This window comes from Cherax quadricarinatus, chromosome 2, assembly GCF_038502225.1.
Source record: "Cherax quadricarinatus isolate ZL_2023a chromosome 2, ASM3850222v1, whole genome shotgun sequence".
NCBI classification, from domain to species: domain Eukaryota; kingdom Metazoa; phylum Arthropoda; class Malacostraca; order Decapoda; family Parastacidae; genus Cherax; species Cherax quadricarinatus.
Window position 1 is genome coordinate 76,539,626 of NC_091293.1, and position 14,910 is coordinate 76,554,535.

Sequence of the window (14,910 nt, forward strand, 5' to 3'; positions counted from 1 at the left end):
TCTATTTTTTGTGAGAATAAAAATTCAAAATGGAAAGCAAGAGTAATATAAGAGGGGACTGGAGACATGACTGATGAACAGAGAAAAAGTTATTTTAGTATTAGGAATGTCTGCCTTGTTTATTCTAGACCCTATTTTGAAATTGGTGTCTGTTGAAATTTGTGTGAAATTGGCCAAACTGCCAATTTCTGACCACTTTATTGGGTAGTTGGAATCAGTAAATGAATGGTGTCTTGTACTCATTTGATAGAACAAATGAAGTTCTAGTGAAATAGCTATGATTTTAGTTGACTGGAACAATGGAAATGGCTGAAAATAGGGCTCCAAGTGGGCGAAATCGCCGTGTAAACATCCCCGAGATCGCTAACTTTGTGAGAGCGTAATTTCGTTAGTTTTCCATCAAACTTAATACTTTTGGTGTCATTACCGTCGGGAAAAGATTCTCTATCATTTCATGATAAAAAATAATTTTTTTGAAAATTTTTCAACACAGAGAGTGAGTTAACCCGTAAACGGTTCAAGCAGATCTACGTTCACATGTGTAGTGCTGCAAAAGTAGATCTACCTTTTTTTTTAAATATTTTCAAATCTTTCTTTCTTTCAACACACCGGCCATATCCCACCAAGGCAGGGTGGCCCAAAAGGAAAAAACAAAAGTTTCTCCTTTCTAATTTAGTAATATATACAGGAGAAGGGGTTACTAGCCCCTTGCTCCGGGCATTTTAGTTGCCTCTTACAACACGCATGGCTTACGGAGGAAGAATTCTGTTCCACTTCCCCATGGAGATAAGAGGAAATAGACAAGAACAAGAACTAGAAAGAAGATAGAAGAAAACCCAGAGGGGTATGTATACATATGCTTGTACACGTACATGTAGTGTGACCTAAGTGTAAGTAGAAGTAGCAAGACGTACCTGAAATCTTGCATGTTTATGAGACAGAAAAAAGGACACCAGCAATCCTACCATCATGTAAAACAGTTATAGGCTTTCGTTTTACACTCACTTGGCAGGACGGTAGTACCTCCCTGGGCGGTTGCTGTCTACCAACCTACTACCTAGAATATTTTCAAATATAAGAAAAAAAAAAACGTAGATCAAAGTTTTTTACACTTTTCAAATGTAAAAAAAAAAAAAAAAATCTACTTTTTTTACATACTATCAAATGTTGAAAAAATGTATATATACGTTTGGACCATTTACAGGTTAAGGATCAGGGGTCTTTGACACTGAAAGGGTCAAGAGCTGATGAGTAATAATAGATGAAATAACCTGTGCACTGTTTTTGCATGTATTTTTATAAATTTCTAAAACATTTTTCTCATGGCTCGCTTCACTCTTTCCAGCAGTAACAGACTTGCTTGCTTCAACAATGTACAGTAGTCCTGTTAATGTGTAAATAAGGACCAGTTACATTTTAGCTTTATGTACATAAGGATTTCCTGTAATTTTAATTTTGCAGACAGTTTACAGTGCAGCTGTTGAGAAATGTATTTCCCATCCTCGAGTTATTGATTTCCTGGGAGACTCGGTGAAAAGCTACGGTGAAGAGAGTCGCCGAGGAAGGAGGCAACACATTAGGTAAGCCAGACTTCATGTGCCAAGGGAAGTGAAGGGGAGTACATTTGTTTTTTATCTCCATTTTGTGACTCATTTTTTTTTTAATTTGACATCTTTATTTTTTGCAAGTCTTCTTTGTGAACAGTATTGTGTCTTTTAAAATATGTTTAGCAAGCCCCCTTCTTGTACAGGAAGGTTGGGAAATTCTCATCTAAGTAATCAGTTGCTCAGGCATTGGTACCTGGGATTTTACTGGTAAGATTTGATCCTGTGGTTGAGAAAAAATCATTTATCTTGTTAACTGTATCAATAGGCTGTAGTTGTGTTTTATTCGGTTTAGTTTGGACAATATCCCTAGTTCTTTTCAGTTTGTGGGTGCCCAGAATCTGAGAGAGTGTCTTCCAGTCTTTTTTATATCTCCTCTTGTTTCGGTGAATCTGTTGGAATACAGTGGCACCTTGGTTTTCATGTACCCTAGTTTGTATGTAAAACTATAGTTCTTCTCTATAAAATGTATTTTTTGTTAATAAATAAATGGGATTAGGTCAGGGGTTTCAAATAGAGTTAGAGCTAAAGAAGGAGTAGCAATAATGTTGAAGGATAAGCTATGGCAGGAAAAGAGGGACTATAAATGTATTAATTCAAGGATTATGTGGAGTAAAATAAAGATTGGATGTGAAAAGTGGGTTATAATAAGCGTGTATGCACCTGGAGAAGAGAGAAGTGTAGAGGAGAGAGAGAGATTTTGGGAAATGTTGAGTGAATGCGTGGGGAGTTTTGAATCAAGTGTGAGAGTAATGGTGGTTGGGGATTTCAATGCTAAAGTGGGTAAAAATGTTATGGAAGGAGTAGTAGGTAAATTTGGGGTGCCAGGGGTAAATGTAAATGGGGAGCCTTTAATTGAGCTATGTGTAGAAAGAAATTTGGTAATAAGTAATACATATTTTATGAAAAAGAGGATAAATAAATATACAAGGTATGATGTAGCACGTAATGAAAGTAGTTTATTAGATTATGTATTGGTGGATAAAAGGTTGATGGGTAGGCTCCAGGATGTACATGTTTATAGAGGGGCAACTGATATATCAGATCATTATTTAGTTGTAGCTACAGTTAGAGTAAGAGGTAGATGGGAAAAGAGGAAGGTGGCAACAACAAGTAAGAGGGAGGTGAAAGTGTATAAACTAAGGGAGGAGGAAGTTCGGGTGAGATATAAGCGACTATTGGCAGAAAGGTGGGCTAGTGCAAAGATGAGTAGTGGGGGGGTTGAAGAGGGTTGGAATAGTTTTAAAAATGCAGTATTAGAATGTGGGGCAGAAGTTTGTGGTTATAGGAGGGTGGGGGCAGGAGGAAAGAGGAGTGATTGGTGGAATGATGAAGTAAAGGGTGTGATAAAAGAGAAAAAGGTAGCTTATGAGAGGTTTTTACAAAGCAGAAGTGTTATAAGAAGAGCAGAGTATATGGAGAGTAAAAGAAAGGTAAAGAGAGTGGTGAGAGAGTGCAAAAGGAGAGCAGATGATAGAGTGGGAGAGGCACTGTCAAGAAATTTTAATGAAAATAAGAAAAAATTTTGGAGTGAGTTAAACAAGTTAAGAAAGCCTAGGGAAAATATGGATTTGTCAGTTAAAAACAGAGTAGGGGAGTTAGTAGATGGGGAGATGGAGGTATTTGGGTAGATGGCGAGAATATTTTGAGGAACTTTTAAATGTTAAGGAAGAAACAGAGGCAGTAATTTCATGCACTGGTCAGGGAGGTATACCATCTTTTAGGAGTGAAGAAGAGCAGAATGTAAGTGTGGGGGAGGTACGTGAGGCATTACGTAAAATGAAAGGGGGTAAAGCAGCTGGAACTGATGGGATCATGACAGAAATGTTAAAAGCAGGGGGGGATATAGTGTTGGAGTGGTTGGTACTTTTGTTTAATAAATGTATGAAAGAGGGGAAGGTACCTAGGGATTGGCAGAGAGCATGTATAGTCCCTTTGTATAAAGGGAAAGGGGACAAAAGAGACTGTAAAAATTATAGAGGAATAAGCTTACTGAGTATACCAGGAAAAGTGTACGGTAGGGTTATAATTGAAAGAATTAGAGGTAAGACAGAATGTAGGATTGCGGATGAGCAAGGAGGTTTTAGAGTGGGTAGGGGATGTGTAGATCAGGTGTTTACATTGAAGCATATATGTGAACAGTATTTAGATAAAGATAGGGAAGTTTTTATTGCATTTATGGATTTAGAAAAGGCATATGATGGAGTGGATAGAGGAGCAATGTGGCAGATGTTGCAAGTATATGGAATAGGTGGTAAGTTATTAAATGCTGTAAAGAGTTTTTATGAGGATAGTGAGGCTCAGGTTAGGGTGTGTAGAAGAGAGGGAGACTACTTCCCGGTAAAAGTAGGTCTTAGACAGGGATGTGTAATGTCACCATGGTTGTTTAATATATTTATAGATGGGGTTGTAAAGGAAGTAAATGCTAGGGTGTTTGGGAGAGGGGTGGGATTAAATTATGGGGAATCAAATTCAAAATGGGAATTGACACAGTTACTTTTTGCTGATGATACTGTGCTTATGGGAGATTCTAAAGAAAAATTGCAAAGGTTAGTGGATGAGTTTGGGAATGTGTGTAAAGGTAGAAAGTTGAAAGTGAACATAGAAAAGAGTAAGGTGATGAGGGTGTCAAATGATTTAGATAAAGAAAAATTGGATATCAAATTGGGGAGGAGGAGTATGGAAGAAGTGAATGTTTTCAGATACTTGGGAGTTGACATGTCGGCGGATGGATTTATGAAGGATGAGGTTAATCATAGAATTGATGAGGGAAAAAAGGTGAGTGGTGCGTTGAGGTATATGTGGAGTGAAAAAACGTTATCTATGGAGGCAAAGAAGGGAATGTATGAAAGTACAGTAGTACCAACACTCTTATATGGGTGTGAAGCTTGGGTGGTAAATGCAGCAGCGAGGAGACGGTTGGAGGCAGTGGAGATGTCCTGTTTAAGGGCAATGTGTGGTGTAAATACGTATTATGCAGAAAATTCGGAGTGTGGAAATTAGGAGAAGCTGTGGAGTTAATAAAAGTATTAGTCAGAGGGCAGAAGAGGGGTTGTTGAGGTGGTTTGGTCATTTAGAGAGAATGGATCAAAGTAGAATGACATGGAAAGCATATAAATCTATAGGGGAAGGAAGGCGGGGTAGGGGTCGTCCTCGAAAGGGTTGGAGAGAGGGGGTAAAGGAGGTTTTGTGGGTAAGGGGCTTGGACTTCCAGCAAGCGTGTGTGAGCGTGTTAGATAGGAGTGAATGGAGACGAATGGTACTTGGGACCTGACGATCTGTTGGAGTGTGAGCAGGGTAATATTTAGTGAAGGGATTCAGGGAAACCGGTTATTTTCATATAGTCGGACTTGAGTCCTGGAAATGGGAAGTACAATGCCTGCACTTTAAAGGAGGGGTTTGGGATATTGGCAGTTTGGAGGGATATGTTGTGTATCATTATATGTGTATGCTTCTAGACTGTTGTATTCTGAGCACCTCTGCAAAAACAGTGATAATGTGCGAGTGTGGTGAAAGTGTTGAATGATGAAGAAAGTATTTTCTTTTTGGGGATTTTCTTTCTTTTTTGGGTCACCCTGCCTCGGTGGGAGACGGCCGACTTGTTGAAAAAAAAAAAAAAAAAAAAAAAAATTCCCATAAGAAATAATGTAAATTTAACTAATCGATTCCAGACACCCAAAAATATTAACAAAAAATACATTTTATAGAGAATAACTATTGTTTTATATACAAACAAGGGCATAAGAAAACCGAGGTTCCACTGTAGTACAGTTGCTTAGCTTTTGTTATTAGTTTGGTGAGGACTGATGTGTAGTGTTTAATAATATCTTTGTGTATTAAGCCATGTCTGTATTGCTTTTCATATTGATGTTCCTTATCAGTGGATCTTAGTATGCTGTTAGTTAGCCATGGGCAACCTAGCCATTTATTTGTAACAATGGTCAACAGTTTTTGAAAAGTTGTATGTTTCTTAAATGAGATTAGTTAATTCTTATGTATTTTCATGTCCTGAATCCAAATATCACCTTGAAAAATGCTTATTGGTTTTAGGTTTAAAGATACGAGACATAATATTTGATTATTTTATTTTAATGTACAATATGTGTCAGTATGTTTTAAACTGTAATCCATACCTAATCTCTGCCTTTTTGCTTGATACTTATAGTGGGCTGAAGAATCATATCTTCCCAATGTCCAGCAATAATCTGCAAGTATTCTTTTGCCCCATTTACCCTGGTACCATTTGTCCATGGTTGAAATAACTTGGTGAAACCTTTCACCATGAGTCCGAAATGTGAATTTTAAGTGACATTCTTGTAAGCCTTGATGACGGTCACGAAATTTTGAAATCTTCACATCAGCTGCTAGGAGATTCCATTGTTGACAATGAAAGCCTAGCAGCTCTGCCTTATTTTTGGTCAGTTGCAGATGCCTGACAAGGTCATGGAGTTCCTCTTTTATTATGAGAAGTGTGGAGCCCAGTTCTTATCCTGTTCACCAATCTTGCATCAAAATTATAGGTGATATGTATATATATCTTTGTGGCATTTATGGATTTGGAAAAGGCGTATGACAGGGTGGATAGGGGGGCAATGTGGCAGATGTTGCAAGTGTATGGTGTAGGAGGTAGGTTACTGAAAGCAGTGAAGAGTTTTTACGAGGATAGTGAGGCTCAAGTTAGAGTATGTAGGAAAGAGGGAAATTTTTTCCCAGTAAAAGTAGGCCTTAGACAAGGATGTGTGATGTCACCATGGTTGTTTAATATATTTATAGATGGGGTTGTAAGAGAAGTAAATGCGAGGGTCTTGGCAAGAGGCGTGGAGTTAAAAGATAAAGAATCACACACAAAGTGGGAGTTGTCACAGCTGCTCTTTGCTGATGACATTGTGCTCTTGGGAGATTCTGAAGAGAAGCTGCAGAGATTGGTGGATGAATTTGGTAGGGTGTGCAAAAGAAGAAAATTAAAGGTGAATACAGGAAAGAGTAAGGTTATGAGGATAACAAAAAGATTAGGTGATGAAAGATTGAATATCAGATTGGAGGGAGAGAGTATGGAGGAGGTGAACGTATTCAGATATTTGGGAGTGGACGTGTCAGCGGATGGGTCTATGAAAGATGAGGTGAATCATAGAATTGATGAGGGAAAAAGAGTGAGTGGTGCACTTAGGATTCTGTGGAGACAAAGAACTTTGTCCTTGGAGGCAAAGAGGGGAATGTATGAGAGTATAGTTTTACCAACGCTCTTATATGGGTGTGAAGCGTGGGTGATGAATGTTGCAGCGAGGAGAAGGCTGGAGGCAGTGGAGATGACATGTCTGAGGGCAATGTGTGGTGTGAATATAATGCAGAGAATTCGTAGTTTGGAAGTTAGGAGGAGGTGCGGGATTACCAAAACTGTTGTCCAGAGGGCTGAGGAAGGGTTGTTGAGGTGGTTCGGACATGTAGAGAGAATGGAGCGAAACAGAATGACTTCAAGAGTGTATCAGTCTGTAGTGGAAGGAAGGCGGGGTAGGGGTCGGCCTAGGAAGGGTTGGAGGGAGGGGGTAAAGGAGGTTTTGTGTGCGAGGGGCTTGGACTTCCAGCAGGCATGCGTGAGCGTGTTTGATAGGAGTGAATGGAGACAAATGGTTTTTAATACTTGACGTGCTGTTGGAGTGTGAGCAAAGTAACATTTATGAAGGGATTCAGGGAAACCGGCAGGCCGGACTTGAGTCCTGGAGATGGGAAGTACAGTGCCTGCACTCTGAAGGAGGGGTGTTAATGTTGCAGTTTAAAAACTGTAGTGTAAAGCACCCTTCTGGCAAGACAGTGATGGAGTGAATGATGGTGAAAGTTTTTCTTTTTCGGGCCACCCTGCCTTGGTGGGAATCGGCCAGTGTGATAATAAAAAAAAAAAAATGTATATATATCATAGGTAGTAGGTTGGTAGACAGCAACCGCCCAGGGAAGTACTACTGTCCTGCCAAGTGAGTGTAAAATGAAAGCCTGTAATTGTTTTACATGATGGTAGGATTGCTGGTGTCCTTTTTTCTGTCTCATGAACATGCAAGATTTCAGGAATGTCTTGCTACTTCTACTTACACTTAGGTCACACTACACATACATGTACAAGCACATATATACACACCCCTCTGGGTTTTCTTCTATTTTCTTTCTAGTTCTTATTCTTGTTTATTTCCTCTTATCTCCATGGGGAAGTGGAACAGAATTCTTCCTCCATAAGCCATGCGTGTTGTAAGAGGCTACTGAAATGCCGGGAGCAAAGGGCTAGTAACCTCTTCTCCTGTATATATTACTAAATGTAAAAGGAGAAACTTTAGTTTTTCCTTTTGGGCCACCCCGCCTCGGTGGGATATGGCCGGTGTGTTGAAAGAAAGAAATGTATATATTTTTTTTTTTATTATTATTATCACACTGGCCGATTCCCACCAAGGCAGGGTGGCCCGAAAAAGAAAAACTTTCACCATCATTCACTCCATCACTGTCTTGCCAGAAGGGTGCTTTACACTACAGTTTTTAAACTGCAACATTAACACCCCTCCTTCAGAGTGCAGGCACTGTACTTCCCATCTCCAGGACTCAAGTCCGGCCTGCCGGTTTCCCTGAACCCCTGCAGTGAGCGGTTCTTCTAAAATCAGTAGAAGCCAGTAGAATACTCTCTACTGCCAGTAGATGTGTACGATTAGGTGTTCTGGTAACTACTGCTTAGATGCGTACCTTGAGGTGTTCAGGTACTTACTGCTCTAAGGCCGGCTCAGCAGTCCCCACAATGGGTTTGATGACGTACCCAGTGGTACTGCCGGCCGGCAGGTTAACTGTTTAACTGCTAGTTTGTTAGGGGGCCGCAACACCCCCACCACAAAAGGACCGACACACAAAGATCAATGTAATATGCATCCCGAACCGTCATCCCGGATAAGATCATCCCAGAAATCATTCTTGATAATCATTATCATCCCGGACAGGCCACTCATATATTACAAAAAAAGTAATTTTTAAGATGGTAAGTTTACTCATTTTGTAATAAAGAGTTCGGGATACATAAATACACATTAAAATAAGTGAATCTTTAATATTATATAAAAAATCAACTATCTTTGGTCTAGAGGTATTTAAAATATATATATACATGGGTCTATGAAAGATGAGGTGAATCATAGAATTGATGAGGGAAAAAGAGTGAGTGGTGCACTTAGGAGTCTGTGGAGACAAAGAACTTTGTCCTTGGAGGCAAAGAGGGGAATGTATGAGAGTATAGTTTTACCAACGCTCTTATATGGGTGTGAAGCGTGGGTGATGAATGTTGCAGCGAGGAGAAGGCTGGAGGCAGTGGAGATGTCATGTCTGAGGGCAATGTGTGGTGTGAATATAATGCAGAGAATTCGTAGTTTGGAAGTTAGGAGGAGGTGCGGGATTACCAAAACTCTTGTCCAGAGGGCTGAGGAAGGGTTGTTGAGGTGGTTCGGACATGTAGAGAGAATGGAGTGAAACAGAATGACTTCAAGAGTGAATCAGTTGGTAGTGGAAGGAAGGCGGGGTAGGGGTCGGCCTAGGAAAGGTTGGAGGGAGGGGGTAAAGGAGGTTTTGTGTGCGAGGGGCTTGGACTTCCAGCAGGCATGCGTGAGCGTGTTTGATAGGAGTGAATGGAGACAAATGGTTTTTAATACTTGACGTGCTGTTGGAGTGTGAGCAAAGTAACATTTATGAAGGGATTCAGGGAAACCGGCAGGCCGGACTTGAGTCCTGGAGATGGGAAGTACAGTGCCTGCACTTTGAAGGAGGGGTGTTAATGTTTCAGTTTAAAAACTGTAGTGTAAAGCACCCTTCTGGCAAGACAGTGATGGAGTGAATGATGGTGAAAGTTTTTCTTTTTCGGGCCACCTTGCCTTGGTGGGAATCGGCCAGTGTGATAATAAAAAAAAAATATATATATATATATCTATGCTAAAATAATGAATTATACGTAACATATTTACAATAATAAATTACAATCAACTCCTTATGACGCTCCGTGTCTCTGACGACACTTATCCGTGGTGTGTTGTGACGCTCCCTCTCAACTGTGTCACTTGACACCCTTTCTTCCGTGTAATGACGCTCCTGCTCAACCGTGTCCACTAGACACCCTTTTCTCTGTGTCACTCGACACTCCTACTCTCTGTGTCACACGACACCCTTTTCTCTGCATCATACACAACATCTCTACTGTGTCACTCTTGACACCCTTGTCTCTGCATCGCACACTATCACCCACAGCGTCTTTCTTGAGGCCAGTCACATGATACTATTCAATGTACACTACAACCTGACCATCTTCAGTGTCACATGACACCCTATTCTTCTCAGTGTTCCACTACGGTCCTGTAGCATATCTCAGTGTTCCACTCCATCATACTTCCCTAAGTGTCACACTACGGTCCTAGCCCAGTTCAGTGTAACACTCCAACCTTTTCTTCATGTAATGTCCCACTAAAACAGCATCAGTTGACTCCGGCCCACAGTTGACCAGCGTAGGCGGTGAGTCTGCAGACATCACCGGTAGTCCTGTAAATACTCTCTAAGGCCGGTAGAAGTACACCATAAGATGGTCTGGTGAGTACTGTCTACTGCCTTCAAGACCAATTGACACACCGCAAGTAGGTTCGGTTAATCCTGCTTGCCGAACACCATGCTGCAAGCTCACTGAATGCGGCCGTCAAGTAACTGAGGCCAACAGACTCAGTGAGCTGCGGTGAGCGGTTCTTCAAAAATCAGTAGAAGCCAGTAGAATACTCTCTACTGCCAGTAGATGTGTACGATTAGGTGTTCTGGTAACTACTGCTTAGATGTGTACCGTGAGGTGTTCAGGTACTTACTGCTCTAAGGCCGGCTCAGCAGTCCCCACAATGGGTTTGATGACGTACCCAGTGGTACTGCCGGCCGGCAGGTTAACTACTTAACCACTAGTTTGGTAGGGGGCCGCAACACTATTGTTATTATTAGCAGTAGCAGAAATGTTTGATTCTTTGCTGTGTTCAAGAGTAAACACGTGATGTCACCGTCCAATACCTGTCCGAATAGCCATTCCAATATGCAGTCATGAATGGGTTTACATTATTTATACTGTAGTTTAATAGCAAATAATGAACAAACAAAACACTCACCACACTGAGTGGTGGGAGGGCTGGCTGCCAGTTGCGGGGGTCGGTGGGAGGGTAGTAGGGACTCGCAGTGGTTGAGGAAGTGGTGGAGGCATTTGTGGAGGCAGTAGTGGAGTCTGGTATTTAATAACATACATGTTATTAAGGTGAATCATAGAATTGATGAGGGAAAAAGAGTGAGTGGTGCACTTAGGAGTCTGTGGAGACAAAGAACTTTGTCCTTGGAGGCAAAGAGGGGAATGTATGAGAGTATAGTTTTACCAACGCTCTTATATGGGTGTGAAGCATGGGTGATGAATGTTGCAGCGAGGAGAAGGCTGGAGGCAGTGGAGATGTCATGTCTGAAGGCAATGTGTGGTGTGAATATAATGCAGAGAATTCGTAGTTTGGAAGTTAGGAGGAGGTGCGGGATTACCAAAACTGTTGTCTAGAGGGCTGAGGAAGGGTTGTTGAGGTGGTTCGGACATGTAGAGAGAATGGAGCGAAACAGAATGACTTCAAGAGTGTATCAGTCTGTAGTGGAAGGAAGGCGGGGTAGGGGTCGGCCTAGGAAAGGTTGGAGGGAGGGGGTAAAGGAGGTTTTGTGTGCGAGGGGCTTGGACTTCCAGCAGGTATGCATGAGCGTGTTTGATAGGAGTGAATGGAGACAAATGGTTTTTAATACTTGACGTGCTGTTGGAGTGTGAGCAAAGTAACATTTATGAAGGGGTTCAGGGAAACCGGCAGGCCGGACTTGAGTCCTGGAGATGGGAAGTACAGTGCCTGCACTCTGAAGGAGGGGTGTTAATGTTGCAGTTTAAAAACTGTAGTGTAAAGCACCCTTCTGGCAAGACAGTGATGGAGTGAATGATGGTGAAAGTTTTTCTTTTTTGGGCCACCCTGCCTTGGTGGGAATCGGCCAGTGTGATAATAAAAAAAAAAAAAAACATGTTATTAAAGCATAACATGTATATATTTAGTACAATTTATGACGTTTTCATGTATTTTATGATTGTTCATGGTTCAACAAGTTAAGTAAGCAGTATTGTATTATATTTCTCTACAATATATTGGGGCACCAAACAGTCATGGTTTTTCAACATTCGCGAGGCCCTTGATCCCCTAGCCCTCGCAAATGTTGAGGGAGACCTGTATATGGAATAGGTGGTAAGTTACGAAATGCTATAAAGAGTTTTTATGAGGATAGTGAGGCTCAGGTTAGGGTGTGTAGAAGAGAGGGAGACTATTTCCCGGTAAAAGTAGATCTTAGACAGGGATGTGTAATGTCACCATGGTTGTTTAATATATTTATAGATGGGATTGTAAAAGAAGTAAATGCTAGGGTGTTCGGGAGAGGGGGTGGGATTAAATTATGGGGAATCAAATACAAAATGGGAATTGACACAGTTGCTTTTTGCTGATGATACTGTGCTTATGGGAGATTCTAAAGAAAAATTGCAAAGGTTAGTGGATGAGTTTGGGAGTGTGTGTAAAGGTAGCAAGTTGAAAGTGAACATAGAAAAGAGTAAGGTGATGAGGGTATCAAATGATTTAGATAAAGAAAAATTGGATATCAATTTTGGGAGGAGGAGTATGGAAGAAGTGAATGTTTTCAGATGTAATATGCTTCACATGCATATCAATAGCTTGCTCAGTGAATATTTATTATAAGTTTAAAAAGTGTTTGGCTAAGAAAATCACCTACCTTTTATTGCAGAATATAAACTTGCACAGCAAAACCACCTTCTATGACTGCTGAAACAATAATGAAGGGCAGTGAGACTGTGAGTGTGGTAAGAAATACACTGCTGCAAGCCTGTTGGAACATGTTGTGGCACATAGGTGTATATTGAAAAGTAGAGCTAGCAAAAAATTTTAACCATGATAGTCATTATCAGTGACCTAAAATATTAGTTGGAAGTTGCTACTCCGGTCTCGAAAGCATTTTGGTTATTGACCAGTGTTTTTATTTTTATTGGACAATGTTTGTTATATTTTTTTATTTCAACAAGTCGGCCGTCTCCCACCTAGGCAGGGTGACCCAAAAAGAAAGAAAATCCCCAAAAAGAAAATACTTTCATCATTCAACACTTTCACCTCACTCACACATAATCACTGTTTTTGCAGAGGTGCTGAGAACACAACAGTTTAGAAGCATATATGTATAAAGATACACAACATATCCCTCCAAACTGCTAATATCCCAAAACCCCTCCTTTAGAGTGCAGGCATTGTACTTCCCATTTCCAGGACTCAAGTCTAGCTATATAAAAATAACCGGTTTCCCTGAATCCCTTCACTAAATATTACCCTGCTCACACTCCAACAGATCGTCAGGTCCCAAATACCATTCGTCTCCATTCACTCCTATCGAACACGCTCATGCACACCTGTTGGAAGTACAAGCCCCTCGCCTACAAAACCTCCCTTACCCCTTCCTTCCAACCTTTTCGAGGACGACCCCTACCCCGCCTTCCTTCTCCTACAGATTTAAATGCTCTCCATGTCATTCTACTTTGATCCATTCTCTCTAAATGACCAAACCACCTCAACAGCCCCTCTTCAGCCCTCTGACTAATACTTTTATTAACTCCACACCTTCTCCTAATTTCCACACTCCGAATTTTCTGCATAATATTTACACCACACATTGCCCTTAGACAGGACATCTCCACTGCCTCCAACCACCTCCTCGCTGCTGCATTCACAACCCAAGCTTCACACCCATGTAAGAGTGTTGGTACTACTATACTTTCATACATTCCCTTCTTTGCCTCCATAGATAACGTTTTTTGACTCCGCATATACCTCAATGCACCACTCACCTTTTTTCCTTCATCAGTTCTATGATTAACCTCATCCTTCATAAATCCATCCGCCGACATGTCAACTCCCAAGTATCTGAAAACATTATTGTCTAAGTAATTTGTTAAGAAATATGTCTATCCATTGATACCACTAGCAATGGAGAATTATGTAGGCCAGTCAACTGTACCTAGCTCTGTTGTAAAGTTACTTATTGAGGCCTTGTCATGAGTCTAAAAGAGACCTTGTATTCCAGTGGTTGTTTACTAATGTTTGTTAAGAGGAGGGTGGGGTAGTGGTCAGTAGTGCTGTCTGTGATTATCCCTGATTTAAAGGGGGCTAGTATATTAGTCCATATAGTCAATGGTGGTTGCACTTATCTCAGTCAGCCTGGTTGGTTTTGTTATAGTTGGTATGAGTAGTGTGTTGCTCATATTGTTGATGAAATCAGTTACTGGCTGGTCATCTGTTAGGCCAAGGTTAATGTTGAAGTCTCCGGCTAGGAGAATGTGGTGTTTGTTCATTTGGTTGTTTGTTATTAGTGTCTTAATTTATCGCTAAAATTTGGGATGTTTGTTTGAGGCATCCAGTAAATGGCACCGATTGTTATAGGAATCTTAAGGTTTTTTATAGTAAAATTTGCAAAAATATATTCTCCATAGTCATCACTATAGCAAGTGGTGTTAAAACAAGATATTTCATTATAGTAATAGATGGCAGTACCACCCCCAACTTGGTATGGTCAGCAGTTGTGGACTGCTGTGTATCCTGGTAGTGAGTAGATATCTATTGTGTCCTGCTTAAGCCAGGTTTCAATGAGAATAATACAGGGAATCAAAGAGTGCCAGGAGGTCATCATATTGTTTGCTTGGGCACCTAATATTATAATTGAGAACTAATATTTCTAGCATTACATAGGACAGTGCTGGCTGTTGAAAAATAGTTGATTGGGCGATTTCTTGTGCTCACTAGATAAAATGGAACACATATTAGGCGATTTCTTGTGCTCACTAGATAAAATGGAACACATATTAGCAAAATAGCTAAGAATTTGGTCTAATGTAATAATGTAATTGGCCGAAAATAGAACTCAAAGTGGGCAAAATCGCCGATAGGTAAATACAGTGGACCCCCGCTTTACGATCACCTCCCAATGCTACCAAGTATGTAAGTGTATTTATGTAAGTACGTTTGTACGTGTATGTTTGGGGGTCTGAAATGGACTAAACTAATTCACAATATTCCTTATGGGAACAAATTCGTTCAGTACTGGCACCTGAACATACTTCTGGAATGAAATAATATCGTAAACCGGGGGTCCACTGTATTCCTGACGCAGCAAAATTTGCGAAAACATAATTTCATCAATTTTTTATAAAATT

The 14,910-nt window shown here is 40.7% G+C and overlaps 1 protein-coding gene across 1 annotated transcript in view; it reads left to right on the forward strand.

Moving 5' to 3' along the window:
• LOC128684183 (mitochondrial import inner membrane translocase subunit Tim21) overlaps positions 1-14,910 on the forward strand; it is a 76,623-nt gene that overhangs the window by 34,260 nt on the left and 27,453 nt on the right. Inside the window, exon 5 of the mRNA XM_070088992.1 lies at positions 1,462-1,580. Within this exon, the coding sequence (XP_069945093.1) occupies positions 1,462-1,580 (119 nt within the window). The remainder of the gene's footprint in view (positions 1-1,461; positions 1,581-14,910) is intronic.